The 20370-nt window shown below is 43.0% G+C and overlaps 2 protein-coding genes across 2 annotated transcripts; one reads left to right on the forward strand and one right to left on the reverse strand.

Annotated features, from left to right (window-relative positions):
- Positions 1-448: 448 nt before the first annotated feature.
- LOC147333780 (nuclear factor 7, brain-like) lies at positions 449-2475 on the reverse strand. Its single transcript, XM_086287287.1, has 2 exons — positions 2336-2475; positions 449-2234 (listed from the first exon to the last, which is right to left on the reverse strand). The coding sequence occupies exon 2, from the start codon at positions 2215-2217 to the stop codon at positions 832-834; it is 1386 nt and encodes a 461-aa protein (XP_086143413.1). The 5' UTR covers positions 2218-2234; positions 2336-2475; the 3' UTR covers positions 449-831.
- Positions 2476-15962: 13487 nt separating this feature from the next.
- pfn1 (profilin 1) lies at positions 15963-20291 on the forward strand. The gene is made up of 4 exons (XM_086269910.1): positions 15963-16110; positions 16227-16365; positions 19562-19754; positions 19851-20291. The coding sequence occupies exons 2-4, from the start codon at positions 16228-16230 to the stop codon at positions 19946-19948; spliced, it is 429 nt and encodes a 142-aa protein (XP_086126036.1). The 5' UTR covers positions 15963-16110; position 16227; the 3' UTR covers positions 19949-20291.
- The last annotated feature ends 79 nt before the right edge of the window (positions 20292-20370 follow it).

The following is a 20370-nucleotide window of genomic DNA, read 5'->3' on the forward strand; positions in this document are numbered from 1 at the left end:
CAAAGTGCTTGCTCATAGGAGGTCATATGATTGTTTAGATTTTCTCTGGATCTACTGTACAACATAAAGTGCCTTGCACTATATAAATAAAATTTAATTGAACTGAATTGAGTTACTTTTGATAGAACTAGTAATGTAACTAAGTTACTAATGTAAAGTAACTTACACGACACTGCTCTTCACACATGTTCATTATATTCTGATGATCCTGGATGGAGACAAACTACAGATAAGTGTGTTCAGCCCAACTAGTTTATCTCATTACAGCAGTTTGATGTTTCCCTTTGAATCCCCCTGAAGATCCTGACAGTGAAGCACGTACATAATACTCCAGCCTTTCAACTCTGAGCTTATTTAGTTCTATTAATACACTGAAATCTCATTTGTGTCATGAAGAAAGTCTTTAATCAAACAGAATTCAAAGATCAGAAACATTTCATATATGGAGTTAAACATGAATCATTGTTTCAACAACATATTTATTGTTGTCATAAACAGACAAGAAGACAACAACAAACTGCTCCTCCCATTCAACACATGTCAGTCCATATCCCAGCAAACTAAATCATCTCCATTTACACATCAAATAGAAACATGAATCACTTGTAATGATTAGAAACTTGATAGAATTTCAAATCTAGTTTGGGGAGTCATTCAGTGAGAAACAGTGAAATGATTTTCCATGTGAAAAGGTGGACAGCAGAAACAGAAAGAAAGAGTGAAACTAAAAGAGAAACAAAGAGCTTTGGAACAACGAGGCAGCAGGAGGACAGCTGCAGTTTAACAGCTTCAACTCACTGACAGGAAACAACATTAGAAACATCATCATCCTCAACTCATCTGCTGCACTGACACTGACACCTTCAACGGACACACCTTCACTTTATCAACAGTGCTGATGTATGGAAACATCCTGTGAGTGAAAGTGTGTGTGAAGGTGTGTATGTGTGTGTTAGTATCAGGATCAGAGAACGACAGCTTTCCTCTGTTCCAGTCCAGATTCACTCTGATCCTCTGGAGCTTCTTCTGGAATGAGAGATCAGTGAGAGGACCTGGTGGTGACCATGCTGAGTATTCACCTTCATCAAACCATATTATCCATAATCCAGACCATATGTCTCCCTTCCTCTGCACAGACTCTGCTAACACACCCAGTCCCCACGGTGTACTGTCTCCTACATCAACATCCCAGCTGTGAGTCCCTGAGTTAAAGCCCTCAGAGCCCAGGACTGAGCAGGAATGATCAAACCTCTCTGGATTATCAGGAAGCTGCTGCTTCTCTCCTCCTCTCACACTGGTCAGATCTTCAGACAGGATGAGGTCTGGATCAGCAGTGTTTGGTTCCAGAATGAGAGGAGTGTAGGAGACCATGTCCTTCATGTTGTTCCAGATGTTGAAGGTCAGGTTGCCCAGGTGTTTGGCCTGGTCTATCAGAGCTCCTGAGGGCAGCTGTGGATCATCCAGCAGGGGGCAGCGCTGGACTCTTTCCACTGCAGCCTTGTAGTTGTGCAGGAATGTGATATCTTCAGCTCTCAGCTCCTCCTCTGTGGCTCTGACTGTGTCTGAAAGAGCTGCTATCTCTCTGCTCAGAGCCTCCATCTTCTCCTTCATCATCCCACTCTTCTGCTCCTCTTCCTCCCTCAGTGCAGCCAGCCTGGCCTCCTCTTCCTCTGCTAGAAACTGGTGAAGCTTCTTAAACTGCTCCTTAATCTGCCTCTCTGTGTGTCGGGCCTGGACCTTAATGTGTTCTGCTGTTTGATCAAACTTCACTTGAACTTCTTCACAAACCTTTAACTTCTTCTTTAAGGGCTCCAGAGTTTCCTGAAGTTTCTTGTGTTGTCGTGCAACTTCATCGATGGGTCTGAATCTGTGATTGGTGTGTTTTCCTGAGTCTCTGCAGACGACACACACTGGCTGCTGATGGTCCAGACAGAAGAGTTTGAGTTTCTCAGAGTGCAGACTGCAGAGAGCCTCTGAAGCTCTCTGATATCTCTCCTGTAAGAACGAATCACACAAGTTCTTTAAAGCCTTGTTTGAAGGTGGATGCTTCTTTGAAGATCTTCTCTTACAAAGTGGACACTCGTGTGTTGGTCTCTCTCTCCACCATCTCTTCAGACAGTGTTCACAGAAGCTGTGGCTACATGACAGAATAACAGGATCTCTGAAGACCTCCATACAGACCGTACAGCAGAGATCCTCCTCTGATCTGGAAGCCATTGAGTCTGTGAGTGAAGCTGAAAACAGCAGACAGGAAGTACAGTCAGTCCTGGCTCCCCTCCCTCCTCTACCACCTTCACTGAAACTTGCTTTGAGTCGTGTTTTTGCTCAAACTCACATTCAGTGTATGGAGCGTCAGCAGCTTGAAGCAGCAGTGTTGGAGTTTTCCACTTTTCTCTCCTGTAGCTGGACTCACTCAGAGGAAGCTGCTAGTTTGGTCTGAGCTCAGTCTGATCGTCTGTGCATCTCTCTGGGCGTTTTTCTTCCTCTCTACTAAGGAGGAAAAACATCATGTTTCCTGCTTTGTTGCATTTGAGTGACGTGAGGGGAGGAGTAAAATGTTGCTGTTTCACTTTAACCCTTTAAAGCCGGCCGGAACGGGCATGCTCCGTTTTGTGTATCTATTATTAAATCCCTGTGTTCTAAGCTGACTAATATGCTGCTAATGTCATGGTTTGCCAGAGCAAACCATGGGATGTGGGGAAGGAGGACCCGAAAGACTCTTTAGTGAAAACAGTACGTTTGTTTACAGTGAGGTAAATAACAGATGCACACAAAATCCCCTTTGCTCTCTAGACTCCCATGTGTGTGCTCCGCGCCATAGTGTTCCTGCACACCCTGTGCGTGCTGGTCATTCGTTCCACCCAGGGGCGGATCTAGAGAAATTTTCTTAGGGTGGCATGAGGGTGGCAAAATCGAAGCCCTTTTTTTCCCCCAAACACATATGCAGGTGGTTACATATGGTTAAAATGATTCAAATGCAGTAAGTATACATGTTTTTCATATAAATATAGTCTACAACTTAATTATTTTCTGTAGCCCACATAATTAAACACTTTAGTTACATAAAACATGTGAGTTTTGATGCTATGTACTGTATAGCATGTATGATAAATAAATATGTAGCCCAATAAGTATAAAATCCAGAAAGCTACACAACATGGGGCGGTTCATTTACAAACACAAGTCTAACTTAAGTTTCACTGTTTTTTGTTAGAAAACAATCACATTGTTACAGCTTAAATTATACAAAATGTCAGAAATCTGCACTGTCATGAAAAAAAATTTAAACCTAATTTTTCGTGATTTGTTGGATTAACCCTCCAAAATACAACCGGCCATTTTTGATTCCTTTTTAGTTTACGTTTGTATTTCACCCTCAGATTGTTTCATTTTATTTTTTTCCCCTTGCCTTGTTTGGTATCTTTTCAGCTCAACTGAATTTAGTTGTTTTTTTCACTGACATACTGTGATCTGAAATCACACAAAGAACTTAAAATCCTAGTAGTATTTCTTTACTGTACAAAAAAACCCCACAGACACGTTGAGTAAACTTTTATAACTTGAAATGCAAATGTAATCTAATTGTACATTTTGTAAACATATACAGCTATTTATCTAAAAATGCCTGTGCTAGACAGACCCAACACCCATGCAAATGTACACCTATCTGGAACAACCCTGACATATTACAAAACAATAATATGACAAACTTTTCAGATTGGAGTGGTAAAGGAATCAAATATGTAGAACATATACTAGAAGGAACCGAATTTATTTCATTTGACGGACTAGTTACACAATATGGGATCAACAAGAAAAGATTTTTAGAATATCAACAAATTAAATCCATAGTAAAAAAAGAAATTTAAACCGGGTCAAGTTGAACTACAAACACCACCAAGCGTGGTTCAATTTCTTACTCTTAAACCCCCCAAATTACTATCCAAAACAGATGAATCAATATCACTTCCTATTGCAAAATGGGAAGCGGATTTATCAGTTAACTTAGACCTAAACTTCTGGTCTCAGATTTGCTTAAAAACCTTTCATCTAATTAGAAATCCCAGTCTTCAATTAATTCAATACAAAATACTACATAGAGTGCACTATACAGGTCATCGGATGTTCAAGATGGGCTTTACGTCTACCAACAACTGCTCACACTGCCAAACCAATTCACGGACAATTATATCCACGCTCTTTGGTTCTGTCCACCAGTTCAGAAGTTTTGGCGCGAGATATGTGAAGACTTATCGAAGTGTCTGAAATGTAACATTCCAACTTCCCCCTTAGTGTGTTTGTTGGGCAGCTTAGATAATGTCACTTCAGAAAAGAATATAGCCCATATGGTTTTCACTGCCCTATGCATAGCCAAGAAAACAGTCCTCATGAACTGGAAAAATAAAAATAGTCTTAATTCTGACCAATATAGAAATTATCTATTAGATTACATTAGTCTTGATACAGCCTCTGCCACCACATCAGATCAATTGCTCTGGGCTCCTTTGATCAGCTCCATCACCTAGTGGGGGTGGGGGGTCATAGTTTGGTCCCGCCTTCACTGTTGTGATTGGTGTGGGGGTAGGGACAGGCTTAGGGCCTCGGAGGGTTCCCCAGGAGCATCTTCCTTGGGGGACTGAACCCGGGGTAGCGGTCATGGCCTATTAGGGGCTCTGTTGGCTCTTAGGTGACGGTTTCCTCGTGGCTGCGTGCAGCGGGGCTAGGGGAGAGTCTGTGCTGATGGACGTGGGTTATTGACCTGGTAGCCTGGCTGCCCCTGAGTGGGTACGGGACGGGCGTGAGGTTCTGGGGGAGCTCCGTCTCCGGGCTGGGGCCCTGGCTGGGCCTCGGGGACTTGGGTCCTGGTTGGTATGTTGCTGGGGTTGTGGGCGGGTGGGTGTATGGGGGCCCGGCCCTGGCGCAGAGTGCCGCCAGCGCATCGAGCCACCTGGGGGCTCTTCAACTGGAGGGGGAAGGTTGTAACACCTTGCAGGAGCTTTCCTCTCTTCAGGAACTCTCTCTGCAGGAGGGGCAGATACAGGAGAGGTGGAGGAAGAGCTCAGCCTGGGTGTCTATTGTCTCATGTAATCTGGAAGATGAGTGGATGATGGGGTGGGTGCAGTTTTCTCTGTGGTGGGGTTGGGTGGGCTGTCCCAGGCTCTGTGGGGCCGTGCGGCGCTGCTTTTCTGGGCCCCCTGTCCAGATGGGCCTGGGTCCCCTTTCCCTGGCGGGTTGCAGAGTATGGGGGTGCCTACTGGGGTCAGCGGGGGAGCTGGCCCCAGGGAGGGGTCACTTGCCCCTCCCTTCCTTCCCTCCCCATCTCCCGCTGCCTCCCTCTTCCCACTCCACCACAATCACCCACACATGCAGGGCCTTGGGGTAAAGGTGTGTCACCAGGGTGCAGGGGAGGCTACCCCCCCCCCCCCCTCTGTCCCCTTCTGGCTGCCTCTGCCTCAATTTTATCTCACAACTTAGACATTCACATTACTCACACTCTCATAACACATACATATAGGATCTTGGGGGTGGGCACGCAACACGGACTCCAAAAGACCATCAGGGTGTACACCTCACCCCTGGTGTCGTTGCCCACCTCTCAATTTTAAATACACGTAGACATTGAGGGCTAGCAGGAGGGACTATGTGCTTACCTGCTGCTCTCTGGCAGGTAGCTCCATGCCCTCCTGGGTTTTAAATGCACCTTAGAACACACATGCATCACCACTACATATGAGCGGGCGGAGGGAGGTTTTGGAGTCTTCACACACCTCCGTTCTCTGCGACCTCTCTGCGACCTGCTGAAGCGGGAGGGCTAGGAGGAGGACTTGGCCGTCCGACTGCGGTCTGGAGTGTGGGGCCTCCCTGCTGCTGTGGAGTCGGGGCGGTCTGCTTCTCCCCACCGCAATGAAAAAGGGTAACACCACCTGGGTCTGGGTGCAGTTTCCCCCTCCAGGGGCAAAGGTACCTAGACCCGGTTCGTAGAGTACGCTTGGGGAGTGTGATCGTGTGTACAGTGTCTCTATGTCTGTCTCCACATTGGTTGAGTGTTGAGTAATTGCATATGAGAGCATGAGGGTGGGAATGGATGTTTGTATCTGTGTGTGCCTGTATGTCTGTGTCTATATGTCGGGTTGGGTGTCAGACGGCACCTCTCTGGGGATATCTCAGGCCCTCCAAGGTATGGAGGCCTATCTCCCCCCCACCACTTCCCCTGCCGGTGGCAAAAGAAAAAAAACTTACTTTAGAGATGTTGCGCAAATGGAAGAAAGCAGTTTTACATATCTGTTTAATATGTGCGTTGAAGGACACGTCCTGGTCAAAAATGACTCCAAGGTTCCTCACAGTGTTACTGGAGGCCAAGGTAATGCCATCCAGGGTAAGAATCTGCTTAGATACCATATTTCTAAGATTTTCAGGGCCGAGTACAATAACCTCAGTTTGATCTGAATTAAGAAGCAGAAAGTTAGCGGCCATCCAGGTCTTTATGTCTTTAAGACATTCCTGCAGTTTAACTAATTGGTGTGTGTTACCTGGCTTCATGGACAGATAGAGCTGGGTGTCATCTGCATAGCAGTGAAAGTGTATGCTATGTCTTCTAATGATACTGCCTAAGGGAAGCATGTATAATGTAAAAAGAATTGGTCCTAGCACTGAACCCTGTGGAACTCCATAATTAACCTCAGTGTGTGAAGAGGACTCTCCATTTACATGCACAAACTGGAGTCTATTAGATAGATATGATACAAACCACTGCAGTGCAGTACCTGTAATACCTACAGCATGTTCTAATCGCTCTAATAGGATATTATGGTCAACAGTATCGAATGCTGCACTAAGGTCTAGCAGGACAAGCACAGAGATGAGTCCACTGTCAGAGGCCATAAGAAGATCATTTGTAACCTTCACTAAAGCTGTTCCTGTGCTGTGATGAGCTCTGAAACCTGACTGAAACTCTTCAAATAAACCATTCCTCTGCAGATGATCTGTTAGCTGTTTGACAACTACTCTTTCAAGGATTTTTGATATGAAAGGAAGGTTGGAGATTGGCCTATAATTAGCTAAGACTGCTGGGTCTAGAGATGGCTTTTTGAGTAAAGCCAGTACAGTACAGCCAGCTTGAAGGCCTGTGGTACATAGCCGATTATTAGAGATAGGTTGATCATATTTAAGATCGAAGAATTAATTAATGGCAGGACTTCTTTGAGCAGTTTTGTAGGAATGGGGTCTAAAAGACCCGTTGATGGTTTGGAGGAAGTAATTATTGAAGTTAACTCAGAAAGATCAATTGGAGAAAAAGAGTCTAACTTAACATCAATGGTACTAAGAGTAGCTGTAGATAATATTATATCTGTGGGATGATTATTGGTAATTTTTTCTCTAATGATAAAAATTTTATTTGTGAAGAAGTTCATGAAGTCATTACTAGTTAACGTTAAAGGGATGGTTGGCTCAACAGAGCTCTGACTTTTTGTCAGCCTGGCTACAGTGCTGAAGAGAAACCTGGGGTTTTTCTGATTTTCTTCAATCAGTGATGAATAGTAAGATGTTCTGGCTTTGCGGAGGGCTTTCTTATAAAGCAGCAAATTGTTTCTCCAGGCAAAATGATGATCCTCTAAATTTGTGACACGCCATTTCCGCTCCAGCTTATGAGTCATCTGCTTTAGGCTACGTGTTTGAGAATTATACCACAGAGTCAGGTACTTCTGATTAGAGACCTTAGTTTTCACAGGAGCTACAGTATCCAGAGTCGTACGCAGTGAGGAGGTAAAATTATTAAAAAGATAATCGACATCTGTTGGGGTAGCGTTCAGATAGCTGCTCTGCTCTGTGTTGGTACAGGGCATTGAAGATGATAACAGTGGTAAATGGCCTGTATTTGTATAGCGCTTTAGTCCCTAAGGACCTCAAAGCGCTTTACACAACCAGTCATCCACCTATTCACACTGGTGATGGCAAGCTACATATACAAATATCAAATATATGTGACAGGCAAAAACTAGCAAACACTTTTAGCAGTTAGAACAACTTATACTTGAATGCAGAATGTTACACCATCACTTATGGATATATTAGTTTTTCGCCTCTCACTGCTTAAGCCATTAATCTTTCTAGAATTGTTCTTTGAAACAGATGCGACCTCACAAAAGGTGTTAACGATGCTGTCAGACCAGAGCAGTTTAACGCTCAACTACAAATCAATGGCTTTTTGATGGTGGCCGGCGCGGAATGAAGGTCAACTATAAATAGACCTTTTCTCGACATTGTTGTTGTCACCTGGTCGACTACAAATAGATCAAATATCAATGACAAAAAAACAACGGTAAATCAACATCATTACAACGTCCCTATAGTAAGATTTACCACAGTCGGTTTACCACAGTATTTCAATGTTGTTACAACAGTGGCATTTCAACCCTGACCATAACAACGGATCGGATGAAAAATCAACGTCAATTCTATGTCGTCTTGCTATCTGGGACCTCTACACTGACAGAGCTGACACCTGATTGGACCATTACAGAGTTAGTCTTCTTTTCTGGCTGTGGATTGGTTCGTCAGGATTTCCCCGTTTACAGGTTTAAAAACAATCTCTGTTTTTAAATATTTTGACCTCCTTCTTGTTTCCAAAGGTGAAGCAGCACCAGCCTCCTCTGATCTTCATGTTGTAGCTCTGTGTGTCCAGCAGGGGGCAGAACATCTCCAACCTGTGCCAGCAGCTCTCACTGTGAGCTCAGACGTTTGTGGACACTCAGTTTGTTTGAACATAGTAAATAATCAGAGCTTCTCAGACTGTTTATGGGGACACCACCTGCCCGAGGGTGTACTATGTCAGAGAGGTGGTGTATGCTGCTGGGTGTAGTCTCTCTGCTGGTTCATGGTTTTTACTGTGAAACTGTGTTCATGTCAGGAAGGTTTAGTCTGATCACTGTGGTGCAGTTTGGTTTACTCTGTTTCTGAGATGTGGATTGTTTGTAGGATCAGTCTCTGCAGGTCACCTGATACCTGCAGTGAAGTGTTTATAAATCAGCTCCATCAGATTTAATCCAACAGAATAACATGTAAAACACTCCAGGGCTTTTAATCTGAAACTTTCTCTAGAGCTGTCTGGAGTTTTAGACTAGAATATTCTGTGATTGCCAGACTGTCCACATCATGTGTCCTACCAAAACTTTCATCTATCATAACTTTCATCGACAAACATCCCCTGACATTAAACCCAAATATGTCAGAGTCTGCAGTGTGATCATTTAATGTGGTCTGGAAAAGCTGCAGTGGCTCAAGCCAAAGGTTTAATATTAAAAGAAAAGGGAAGCACAGAGTACCAGAGCTGCAACATGTCACATTAAAAGCTCCAGAAAAAGGAACATGTGACAGTGACACCAGAAATGTTTTATATTAAAGGGAAACTTGATTTAATATGTTAATAAATATGATGTAATATACAAAAATAAAAAACAACAATTTAAAACCACAGAAGAAGAAAAGATGATGTTATAGCTCTAAGTCAACTTTCAAATTTAAAGCTCAGCATTTAAAGCAAAGTAAAAATGTGCTGGAAAAGGGTTCATTAGAAAATCAACAGTTTTAAAACAATGAAAATCCCCAGAAAAACACATTGGAAAGAAGAAATAAGTAGGAGGTTCCTAAGAAGTTTCTAAGACGCCATGAAAAGGGAAATACAGTTTAATGGCTCTAAGAAAAGTTTCAGATTAAAAGCTTCAGGAAAGGTGTTTTACACCTGCTGTGATAGTCATCTAAACGAGGTTGGACAGAGGATCAGGATAAAAATCGGTCAAGTGTTTTAATTTTCATGACATCTCTGTTAGACAACACCACACTGATCACCTAAACCTATAGAAGGTCCTAGTAAAGATTAAATGTTTCTGTCATGTTTAAAAACCTTTGTTTTTATATGATGACCTGTTAGCCCTCAATTCAGTGTCACATGAGCTCAACCCTCCATCATCCCTGCTCAGCATGACCCTTTCACTAAGCTCAAACCTTAAGGATCACTCTTCACTTCTCCTCCATCTTTGTTGGGTGATCTGTGCTCGAGCTCTTTTGACCTACACTTTGTTTGACTGGTGTGTTGCGTGCTGGGCCCAGCTACGCTTCGGTGATCACAATCCACACATAGGTGTAGATCTACAACACTTCCTCACATACAGCTCTTTCCAGAAAAATCACTGCAAGTCAGACATTACTGTGCAAAAGTCTTGAGTCACCTGGTATTTCTCTACATTTTGCCTCCAAGGATTTAACTTTCTTCTGATTTTTAAAGTGGTTTTAAGCAGAGATTCTGAAGCTTTCTGGGAGTCAATGACTTCTTTGGACACTGGCTGCTTTTTCACTAATTTTCAGTCCAGTCCTTGTACCTAAACATTTTCACAGGAATGTTTAATTCTGACTTGCGAATCATTCAACTGTAACCAAGGCTCCCAACACAGTGAATGGACCAGCGTTGTGCCTACAGGCAACTTAGCAAAGAACCAGTTTTAAACTGTATCTTTGGGTCATTTGTTACCAGCAGCCTGTCACAAAAACAACCCTCAGTACAATTTGTTTAGCTGAATCTAAAACTGGCCCAGTGGAGGATAAAGAAGAAATGTGAGGCCTGAAAATCTCCAGCAGATGAACAGTATCTGAAAGTCATGACCTTAAGAAAAAAATCCAGGAGGGCAGTTCAGTAGGAGGGGAAAGGAGGGGAGTGGAAATGATTGGAACAGGTGTGTTGAAGTGATGAATGATGAAAACAGAAAAGTACCATCATGTTTTAATCCATCTTTTAATACCACCTGGAAAGCATCTGATTGGCAGCAGCTTTATTTTCAGACAATGATGCCAAACACAAAGCCAGTGCGGTGAACACTATCAGAGCCCGGACGTCAGCGTAGCTTGACAGAATATAACAAAAGGAAGAAACATCCAAAAAAGAGCTTTAAATGTTCTTCAAAAACCCAGAGAACTATTCCTGAAGATACTTAAAGACATTACAGGAAGCTCCTCAGAGAGTTCAGGCTGAAAGGCTGCTGTGACTCAGACCAAATGTTTATTATATAAAAAGAAAAGGGAAGCCCTCAGTACTGTGGCTACGACACGTCAAATTAAACCCCCCAAAAAGGGAACATATTGTAATAACACCTTTTCTAATTAAAAGGAAATGTGATTTAATGTGTTGATAAACATGTTGCAATAGCTAAGGAGATTAAATGAATCCGACTATAAGCTATAGAAGACGGACAGATATGTTTAGAATAGGTTTCAAATTGAAAACTATTATAACTTAGAATCGAAAGTTTTAAAAGAAATTATGTGAACTGCTCAGAAGGCTGGTCAGAACTGTAAAAACTCTGTTTCTGCCCAATATTCCATATTTCCTGCTTGTTTGCTGGTGTTTCAATAAATCACTGTACTCATTTTTAATTTTCAAGGGATGGCTCAAGACTTCTGTGCAGTGATAGGATGGTGTGAAATGGTTTCTGCAATTAAGACACAAAATTACAAAACAAGCGGTCGTTTCAACACTGATGTGCTGTTGTGTTGGATCATCACGGGCGTGTGAGGGGGGGCAGTCGTGTTCAGGCAGGCCGTGTCTTCACCCTGAATGTAATCCAAGTCCTTCTAGAAACAACACCTGCGGGCAGATATTTTGAAACAGATCCTGAATTCATTTCAATGCTCACAGAGGCCTTAAAACTGCAGCTTTGCTTCAGATTGAGAGTTGAACCTCTGCCATCATGTAGCTCTCAATCCTCACACACATTTAAAGTCAGGGGTTTTTCCCCCGTGTTTTATTGTTTTTACCACAAAGCACTCACTGCTTGTACAAAGTCTGCATCAATGCCTATCGCTCTGAGTCCCTGCATGAACGCGTCTTTACTTCCTGTTAGAAAGTCACAGTTTAGTAAAAAGGCAGCAAGCAACTACAAAGAGACTAAAAAAACACCATATTTGAAGCATCTTCCTTAGTGTGATGCCCCTCCTCCTCCTCCTCCTCTAAATGAGGTGAAAGCATCTGTTCAACTCTGCAGAGGTGGAAGGGTGGAGGAGGTGTGCATGTGTGTTTGTGTGTCACAGGAAGAACGATCTAGTGGTAGGAAGTGGGTGTGGCCTTTAAAGAAGACACTGAGCACAGTTTAAATTTTCTGTTTCCCATTAAACTCGACAAGTGTCGTCTATAAAAAGTCAATTTACATGCTCTAAACGTGTGAGCGTGCCATCACACACGTGCACACACAAGCACACAGACACACACTTCACTTCACTGTGCTTCTCCATATAAGGACACACACACACTTGATAGTACTTAAAGTGCAGTAAAGTGTGTGTGAGACTGAGGAGAACACCACTTCCTCTTCTCTCACTCGCTTCGACTTCTTTCAACTTGAGTCAGAAAGCAAGAGTTCAGTTACTGAGGAAGTGTGTGTGTGTGTGTGTGTGTGTGTGTGTGTGTGTGTGTGTGTGTGTGTTGTACGTTCTGCTTTAACCTCCATAAATGGTGCCTGAGCTGCAGACTGGAGGCCTCCGGCTTCTCTTTGATTTGACTGATTGATCAGGGCTGATCAATCCGAGCGAAGACTCGTCTCTACTGAAAGCTTTCTCACTTCAGCGTGCTTCTCTCTTGCGTCACACAGCCTAAAGAATGAGTTTCAATTTGATTTAATCAGCTCATGATTCTCTAGATGAGCATCACGCCAGATTCCTGCTCTCAATATAACCGATGGAAAGTCCTCGTTCCACAGGAGAGCTGAAAACTACTCAAGAATCCAGTTTTCTGTTCACTCAGTGTGGATGACTCTTGGTTGTCAACGCAAATCAGTGACACATAATGGCGCCCTGCCACCAGCACATGGTGACCTATGGTCCCACAGCTGTATCAGCCTCTCAGAAATAACAGTCTCTGATCCTTATCTTTGGAGGCCTGCGATGCAGAATATGTTTTGCACGTTGTCTTGCATATTTAAAACTACTGACTTGTCAAGTTTAGTCTCCAAATAGCATGCGGTTAGCTTTAGCTGAAGACTTGGCGGTCACTACCATAAAACAACACTTTAAAAGGAGTTAAATCAGATATCAGATATGATGTGTTTCTCAGTTTGTGTTCTTACCTGTCATGTGGAATGTTGCGTGAACACAGAGACCGTTTGGCGTTTACTGCAGACTGAACTGATTAGTTTGCAGTATTGTGGTGACGTTCGCAGACTGCGGTGTTCATGGTCAAGGTTACTTGAAGGTTACATCAAGTGGCAGACATCAGTCTAAATTTAAGATGACGATGCTGATTAGAGTGGCTCACTGAATTCTGATTTGTATACCACCTTCATACAGTGCTGGAAATCGGCTGTTGAAGCTCATATAACATCTATTTTTAACTTATTGAATTCAGCTGGTTAAAAACTGTCCACAAAGGACAGGAAACCTCAGCAGCAGCAGCAGCAAGTCAGCTGACCACAGCCTGCACACAAAGAGGAATCTACAGGAGCTCACAGTGCAAATTACTCTGTGAAGTGATCATTTTCACCACTCTGCAGGCAATCTAAGGGTTGCCACACCCGCCATATCTCACTTTAAGCTCTGCTAACAACCACAGCATATTGCACAGCTTTCTGTCACTCTGTAGTGTCCAAACTTGTTTCTTTTACAGATTTTTAAATGAACTTTCTGACAGTGCGGATCCTTCAGCCTTCCCTCCTCTGTGATCTGTGAGCATTTCATCTTCATGTCAGCGTGACTCGTTCACTTTGCTTTGCATCAAGGTGTGATGGATATGATACTGCATAGGCAGCATCATGACATGAAGTTTAGTAGCACATGAGTGGGAACAAGAATGAGAGAAGATCAGAGTCTTGTCAAACTGCAGTCTAAGGTAAAATCGAACAAAATGTCAATGAGGTTTGGTTCCTGTTTCCTGCCGCAGAAAGGCAGAAAGAGAGCATTTCCTCAGGGTATGCATATTCTACATGCCGGCCTGTATCAACCTGTCCCTCCCAATTCACCTCACATTTCTTTTCCCTTTGGACCTGACTGATGCTTCAGCATGTTTTTCATTCTTCACAAACCCTTTTGCCTGGAGTCAGAGGTAGAGACCCTGTACCCGTTAGACTTGTTTCCCTTTCTTTGCATGCTGCTGAGGAGCCGGTCCTCCAAGAGATGCAAAACCCTGAAGTTACTCCTCCAGTTCGTGTTACTGATTTCATGAAAACCACTTCATTCATGTTGGTTTGTCGTAAAAGTACACACTGTGACTGGGTGGGAGTACTAGATAGTGATAGCATGACCGTCGTGTTTAAACACGCCGCTGACACACACAGGCCTGAACTAGCTCAGGTATGTGTGTGTGGTCTGTGTGTGTGTTAACCTGAGGTATGCAGCATGTGGGAGCAGATAGAGACGCCATGGCTTTCACTGAATCTGCCTTCTAGGTCACCTCTGCTGAACTGCAGCTCCCACAATGCACTGCAACTGTGGGTGAGGCTGCTGATGTCTAAGGTTAACAGTTGGGGATCAATATAGGTTTACTTTAATACAACGGTCGCGTGTTTTAATGTCTCTGAATGTGAGCTACATCTCAGCCATGGGAGTGGATGTGAAGTGAAACGCGTCAGGAGGAAGTGGTTTGTGTGGGACGACAAGTTTCTCAGCAGCTTCTTGCTCGCTGACGGTTTTAACTGAGCTGCTCACACCTCACAAACCTTCCGCTGCACTCACTCACTAAGAGATTAAGGATAACTAGGTTAGTTACTAACAGTGCAATCTGACCATTAACCCCAGTCCCAGACCTGAGGTTAGCAGAAAATCCTGCAGTGCCTCAGATGTCCACTCGAAGATATCGACCACACAGACTCCCATGTTAAGATGTCCAATTTTACAGCTGAAACAAGCATGTTTATGGCGTGTATTTTGAGATTTGTTCACTCTTATAAGTATTTAATATTATGTCTGATCAGAGAACAAGAACTAAAAGTTCACAAATTACAGCGAGTAAAACACAACAGTCACTGTCAAATATTGTAATTCTCATTTCAAGTTAAAGCGCAATTCACTGTGTTCAATCTTACTGATCAAAACTGCTGCTATATTGTAGGTAGTTGGGGATTTTTTGAGCCAGAAGTGACCAAATTTAGAAAAGAGGTGAGTGGTGCACTCAGCTATTAGCTAATGCTAACAAGCTTGGTTAAAAAGCTACATCCACAGACTGTATGGGAGCACACACACAATCATGTCACACGATGACAGCTGTTAATTAGTGCTCAGTAGCGTTTATGTTACCAAAACTGGAGCTTCATGGACTCTCAGTACAATTATTGACACAGCAGCCATATTATTGTTTTTGATAATTGCATAAAAAATGTTAAAACAGCTCCAACAGCATATACACAGTCCAGAGGTCCAGTTCAGGGAGTCCAGTTAGCTGAGATGGAGTTACAATCTAGCATCTATGCCCACCTGTCCATCAAAGAGGCAACACCCTAATGTAACTTTAAGTATTAATACAATTTCAATATGTTAAATATTAACCTCCCTAATATGTGCTTTTAAAAACAAGACTATAATACAAAGTTGAATAAAAAGCAGAGGACCGATAATAGAGCCGTGTGGAACTCCACAACCTGTCAGAAAACTACATCAAATCAGGCTGTAAATGGGTTTATATCTGCAGTAAAGTTGGACAGTATAACGTGAGTCTATGCTGACTGACTCACTGCTTCAAGTGGATGTTAGAGGAACTGCACGTGCCTTTTTCAGCACTGGAGGTTAATGCTTGGTTAACAGTTCAATTTAATAATGCAGGTCTCTCCACAGAGACGCCGACTGACCGATTACAGCTCAGCGGGTTACAGGACTGATGTTTTAGAGGTTTAAATGAGTGGATGTTTGTGTGCTGATCAAATCACTTCCTTGTTTTTTTTTTTACTTCCCAGGTGAGTGAGAGAGAGTGACAGAGAGGGGGAGGGGTCGGGCGACTCTCTCACTCAACAGTGACAGTGAGAGAGGAAGCTGCCAGCAGGCTGGGAGTGGTTGGGTGTATAAAAGACAACTCTTCTTCCTTCTTTCTGCATTCGACTGCTCTCTCCCCTCTTCCTCACACCCAAGACTCTACCTGCACAGGTAAGCTAGCGAGCTGTCCCACCTCTCTCTCTCTCTCTTTCACACATAGCTAAAGGTAATATTGATTTGGTGCTTGTGAATCGAGGTTATTGATCAGTGTGTGTGTTATTGATCAGGATGTCGTGGCAAGGTTATATTGATAACTTGAAGACGCCCGACCAGAGCGGGACGTGCCCGGTGTCAGAGGCAGCCATCTGTGGAATCACAGCTGGGCAGGAGAGCGTTTGGGCCAGCTCACCCGGCATCCAAGTCACGGTACACACAAACACACACTGTTCCTCTTCCTGCCTCTACAAACTGCTAAATATATGTAAAAAAAAAATGTCCACTTCCTCCTTTAAAGCTTCTGCCAAGAGTTTTCAAACAACCTCACACTTAAAAACTTGCTCAGACTGGTGACATCAACCTGCACAAACTGCCACTCCTTTGGCTCATTTTCTGTTGCTATGAGAAAATTTCTTGGAAACAGCTTCTTATTTTGCATGTCCGTGTCTTCTTCTTGAGCTTTGGGTGTGTTCAGTTTGTTGCCTGTCTAGCTCACTTCCCGCTCTCAGTGCTGTGTTCAGGTGCTGCAGGAAAACACGTGTGCCATACAGGTTTTTTTTTTTAAAAAAGTCAGAAATTTAAAGCTTGGCTTCAAAGGGGAAAGTCACTGAGCAACAAGATGACAATTCTCAGCTCATTGGCTTCTTCCCTTAGCTTTTAATTTTTAAAAGTACAAAGAGAAATGTTTTTTTATGTTTTTTTTTTTTAGTTTTGATCTTAGTTCAGGTGTAGAAACAACTTTCCAGGAGTTCAGGAGATGTGTTTAAACTCCCTCGTTTTAACTTTTGCCAGAAAGCACAAACATGCTACAGTACATGTAGTTTTCTGGAAATGGTGGTAATTATAACTGGAAATAAAACACGTGCTATTAAAGGTTTTTAGGTTTTATTTAATTTCCATAAAATAATCTTTCAGTGTGACAAAAAACGTTTCACCTGAGGTGCTCGTTTTTCTACACATTTTGGAAAATGGAAATGGAAAAAGATGAATGCTAATGTCTCAGAGCAGGCTGCGTAACGGTTGTGAGCTTCCGGTAGTTTCCGGGTGTTTGTGCTGTGCGTTTGCTTTAACTACCTTATAAGGAGACAATGCCGAAAAACAGCGAATACAGGAAGACGAGACGATCACTTCTTGTTTCTGAGACACACACACACACACACACACTGAGGTACGGAGTGGAGTGTTGCACAATGTCTCAAACACACACACATGGACACACACGTCTGCAGGATTTGTCTTTTTTACAGTTTGTAAACTTTAAATTGTAAAATTAAAGAAGTTCGTTCCTGCTTTTAAAAACACTCTGTGTGCATTTGCGTGGGTTTGTTACACTCACTAGTGGGCTCCTCTCTGATTGGCTGATGTTTTTTGGGAAGTGGTTTTGCCTGTGCAGGCAGCAGCGTGTGCATTTTGGTGTGTGTGTGTTCATGTCTTGACTTGTCGTCCTCACATTCTTTCCTCCTCGATCTTCCTGCAGCTCCCTTCACTTCTCAGAAAAGTCTCCACAAAAACAGAGCGATGGTTAAATCTCACGTATGAGCTCAGAAACCTGCGGAGCAAAGCTGACAGAAAGCAGGAAGTGTGAATTCAGTTACACGTGAGGCTGAAGCCCGAGCACATCTGAGTTTAAATCAAAAACAGTTGGCGGTGATCAGCTTTGAATCAGACGCTGTGCAGGTTTGTTAATTAAAGAAGGCCTCAGAAAGAGGAAGTCATGCTAAATCTAAGCATGTCAGGTTCATATGTGTAAATGGAGATCTAACGCAGACTGCGTTTAAAGCTACAATGCATGTACTTCCTGGTGAGTTTGAAGGCACTCGAGGCCTCCTTCCTCTCTGAGCCTCACTCACAAAACACGTTTTCTGAGAAATGAAGTGCAGTGAAAACTTTTCCTTCTGAGAAGAAACACTTCAAAAGGTCAAATCTGTCCACGTACATGACAGATGTGAAACTAGCTGTCATCACAGTTCATGTGATTCAGCTCTGCTGCTTCAGAGCAAAGTGCAGCGACAGTTTCTTTGACAGCAGCAATCACGTTTTATTTCTGCAAGTCAACACTTCAACTTCTTCAACCGCATCTCAACTTTCAACAAATACATTTGATTAATAATTTAATTTCAATAATAAAACCAGACTGAAATCCCCAGAAATCCAATGCAGTCCCATAACAGTGTATATTATTATATACTATGATAATAATCTTTTATTTTTAATATAAAAACGTAAAGTAAAGCTTTTCTTTTTATTAGAATTATTGATTATACTGTATTTTTTTATTTTTCTGATTTAAAATAATCTAATTAGCAGTATTAATGATGCAGTTAATAGGTAACTGAAACACAGGATTATTTAATAGATAAATCAATACCTGAAGCTATAAATGTGATGCAGTCCTAAAACCACATTAGATCATTTTTAATTTTCAAGTTAAAAGTATATATATATATATATATATATATATATATATATATATATATATATATATATATATATATATATATATATCTCACAGATGCATAATCATGAAAAAATGACTTTAATTGTGATAAATGCATTAAATTAAAACATTTCTGTGACCTCAGAGCTGGTAAAAACACTCTGATTAGTGGATGGTGTCTGAACTAGGCCAGTGAGTCAGCTGTGTCAGTGTGACACACTAACAAAGCTCAGACAAACCAGTAAAACCAGTATCAACAGGCGGCGCAACAAAGTTATTATTTGTTCCGATTCCAGCTGGAAACACACAAACCAATGAGCAAGAATGTCGTTTTTCTCTCTCTCACTTCCTACTCTGCATGCTCACAATGGTCACACCACATTAAATCATGTTTCAATGACTTTAGCTTCCTATTCCGACGCTTGTTTATGATCCTCCGCACACAGCGGCTGCTTTTTTATTGTGAGATTTAAATAAACTCAGGCTGTAAAAGGAGAAGAGCCCATGCTGGTCATGGTGGGTACTTCAAGGTGGCTGGGAATTTGGAGGACTCAGTTAAATAGATCCACTAATCTCTATCTGGCCTCTCCCTTAGAGATAGGGTGAGAAGTTCGGCCATCCGGGAGGGGCTCAGAGTAGAGCAGCTGCTGCTCCACATCGAAAGGAGCCAGCTGAGGTGGTTCGGGCATCTGACAAGGATGCCCCCTGGGCGCCTCCTGGGTGAGGTGTTCCAGGCATGTCCCACCGGGAGGAGGCCCCGGGGCAGACCCAGGACACGCTGGAGAGATTATATCTCTCGGCTGGCCTGGGAACGCCTTGGTGTTCCCCCGGATAAGCTGGAGGAGGTGGCTGGGGAGAGGGAGGTCTGGGCCTCTTTGCTTAGGCTGCTGCCCCCGCGACCCAGCCTCAGATAAAGCGGATGAAGATGGTATGGTAATCTCTATCTCTCGCTCTGTTTCCCTTTTTTAGGTCGATGAGATCAAGAAGCTGGGTGCTAACGACCGGTCGAGCTTCGCTCAGAATGGCGTTCACATCGGTGGAGTAAGGTGCCGGCTGATCCGAGACCAGATGGACGTTGACCCAGTCTTTGCGCTGGACCTGAAGACCTCAGCAGACGCCGAAGGAAACACATTCAGCGTATGTGTCGGAAAGGCAAAAACAGGTAAGATGTTCCCGTTGACTCAGCACATTTTTATCCTTTGAATTCACTCCAAATCTCTGAGGCTGACACGCTCCTGCTTTCTGTCTGTCTCTACAGCGATAGTCATAGCCAAGGGCACGAAAGACGCCTCTGGTGGTCAGCTATCCAGCAAGGTGTTCAAAATCGTTGAGTACCTGAGGAAGGCTGGTTATTAGGACAAGACAGTCACCTTCACCACATGAGATGGATGCCACCTCCCGCCTCCCTTCCCCTACCCTCCTCCCTGTGTTTCTACATCTGAGCTTCTTTAGTTTTTTTTTTTTTTTTAAGTCATTTTCAATCTTCAGGTGTGTTTCCTGCTGTAGAGATGAATCAGTGTTTTCTCTGGTCTAAGTTACCGTGTGGTAGCTTTTAACCTGAGAGTACACCTCATGTTTAACGCAGGAACATAGTGTTACCATTATTTTTCTACAGTGGCGATTGACCAGCGTCCAATCAGAGCTCTGTGAAAACTGATTGCACACTTGAATGAAATAAAAACAAACATGGTTATACTTACATTGTGAGGGTGTCTTTATATGTGTGTGTGTGTGTGTGTGTGTGTGTGTGTGTGTGTGTGTGTGTGTGTGTGTGTGTG

The sequence above is a fragment of the Aulonocara sp. 'chitande type north' Nkhata Bay genome, linkage group LG3 (genome assembly GCF_057382095.1).
Source record: "Aulonocara sp. 'chitande type north' Nkhata Bay isolate Kocher_YH1m ecotype deep benthic linkage group LG3, A_spYH_male_GT1.1, whole genome shotgun sequence".
In the NCBI taxonomy this organism is placed as follows: domain Eukaryota; kingdom Metazoa; phylum Chordata; class Actinopteri; order Cichliformes; family Cichlidae; genus Aulonocara; species Aulonocara sp. 'chitande type north' Nkhata Bay.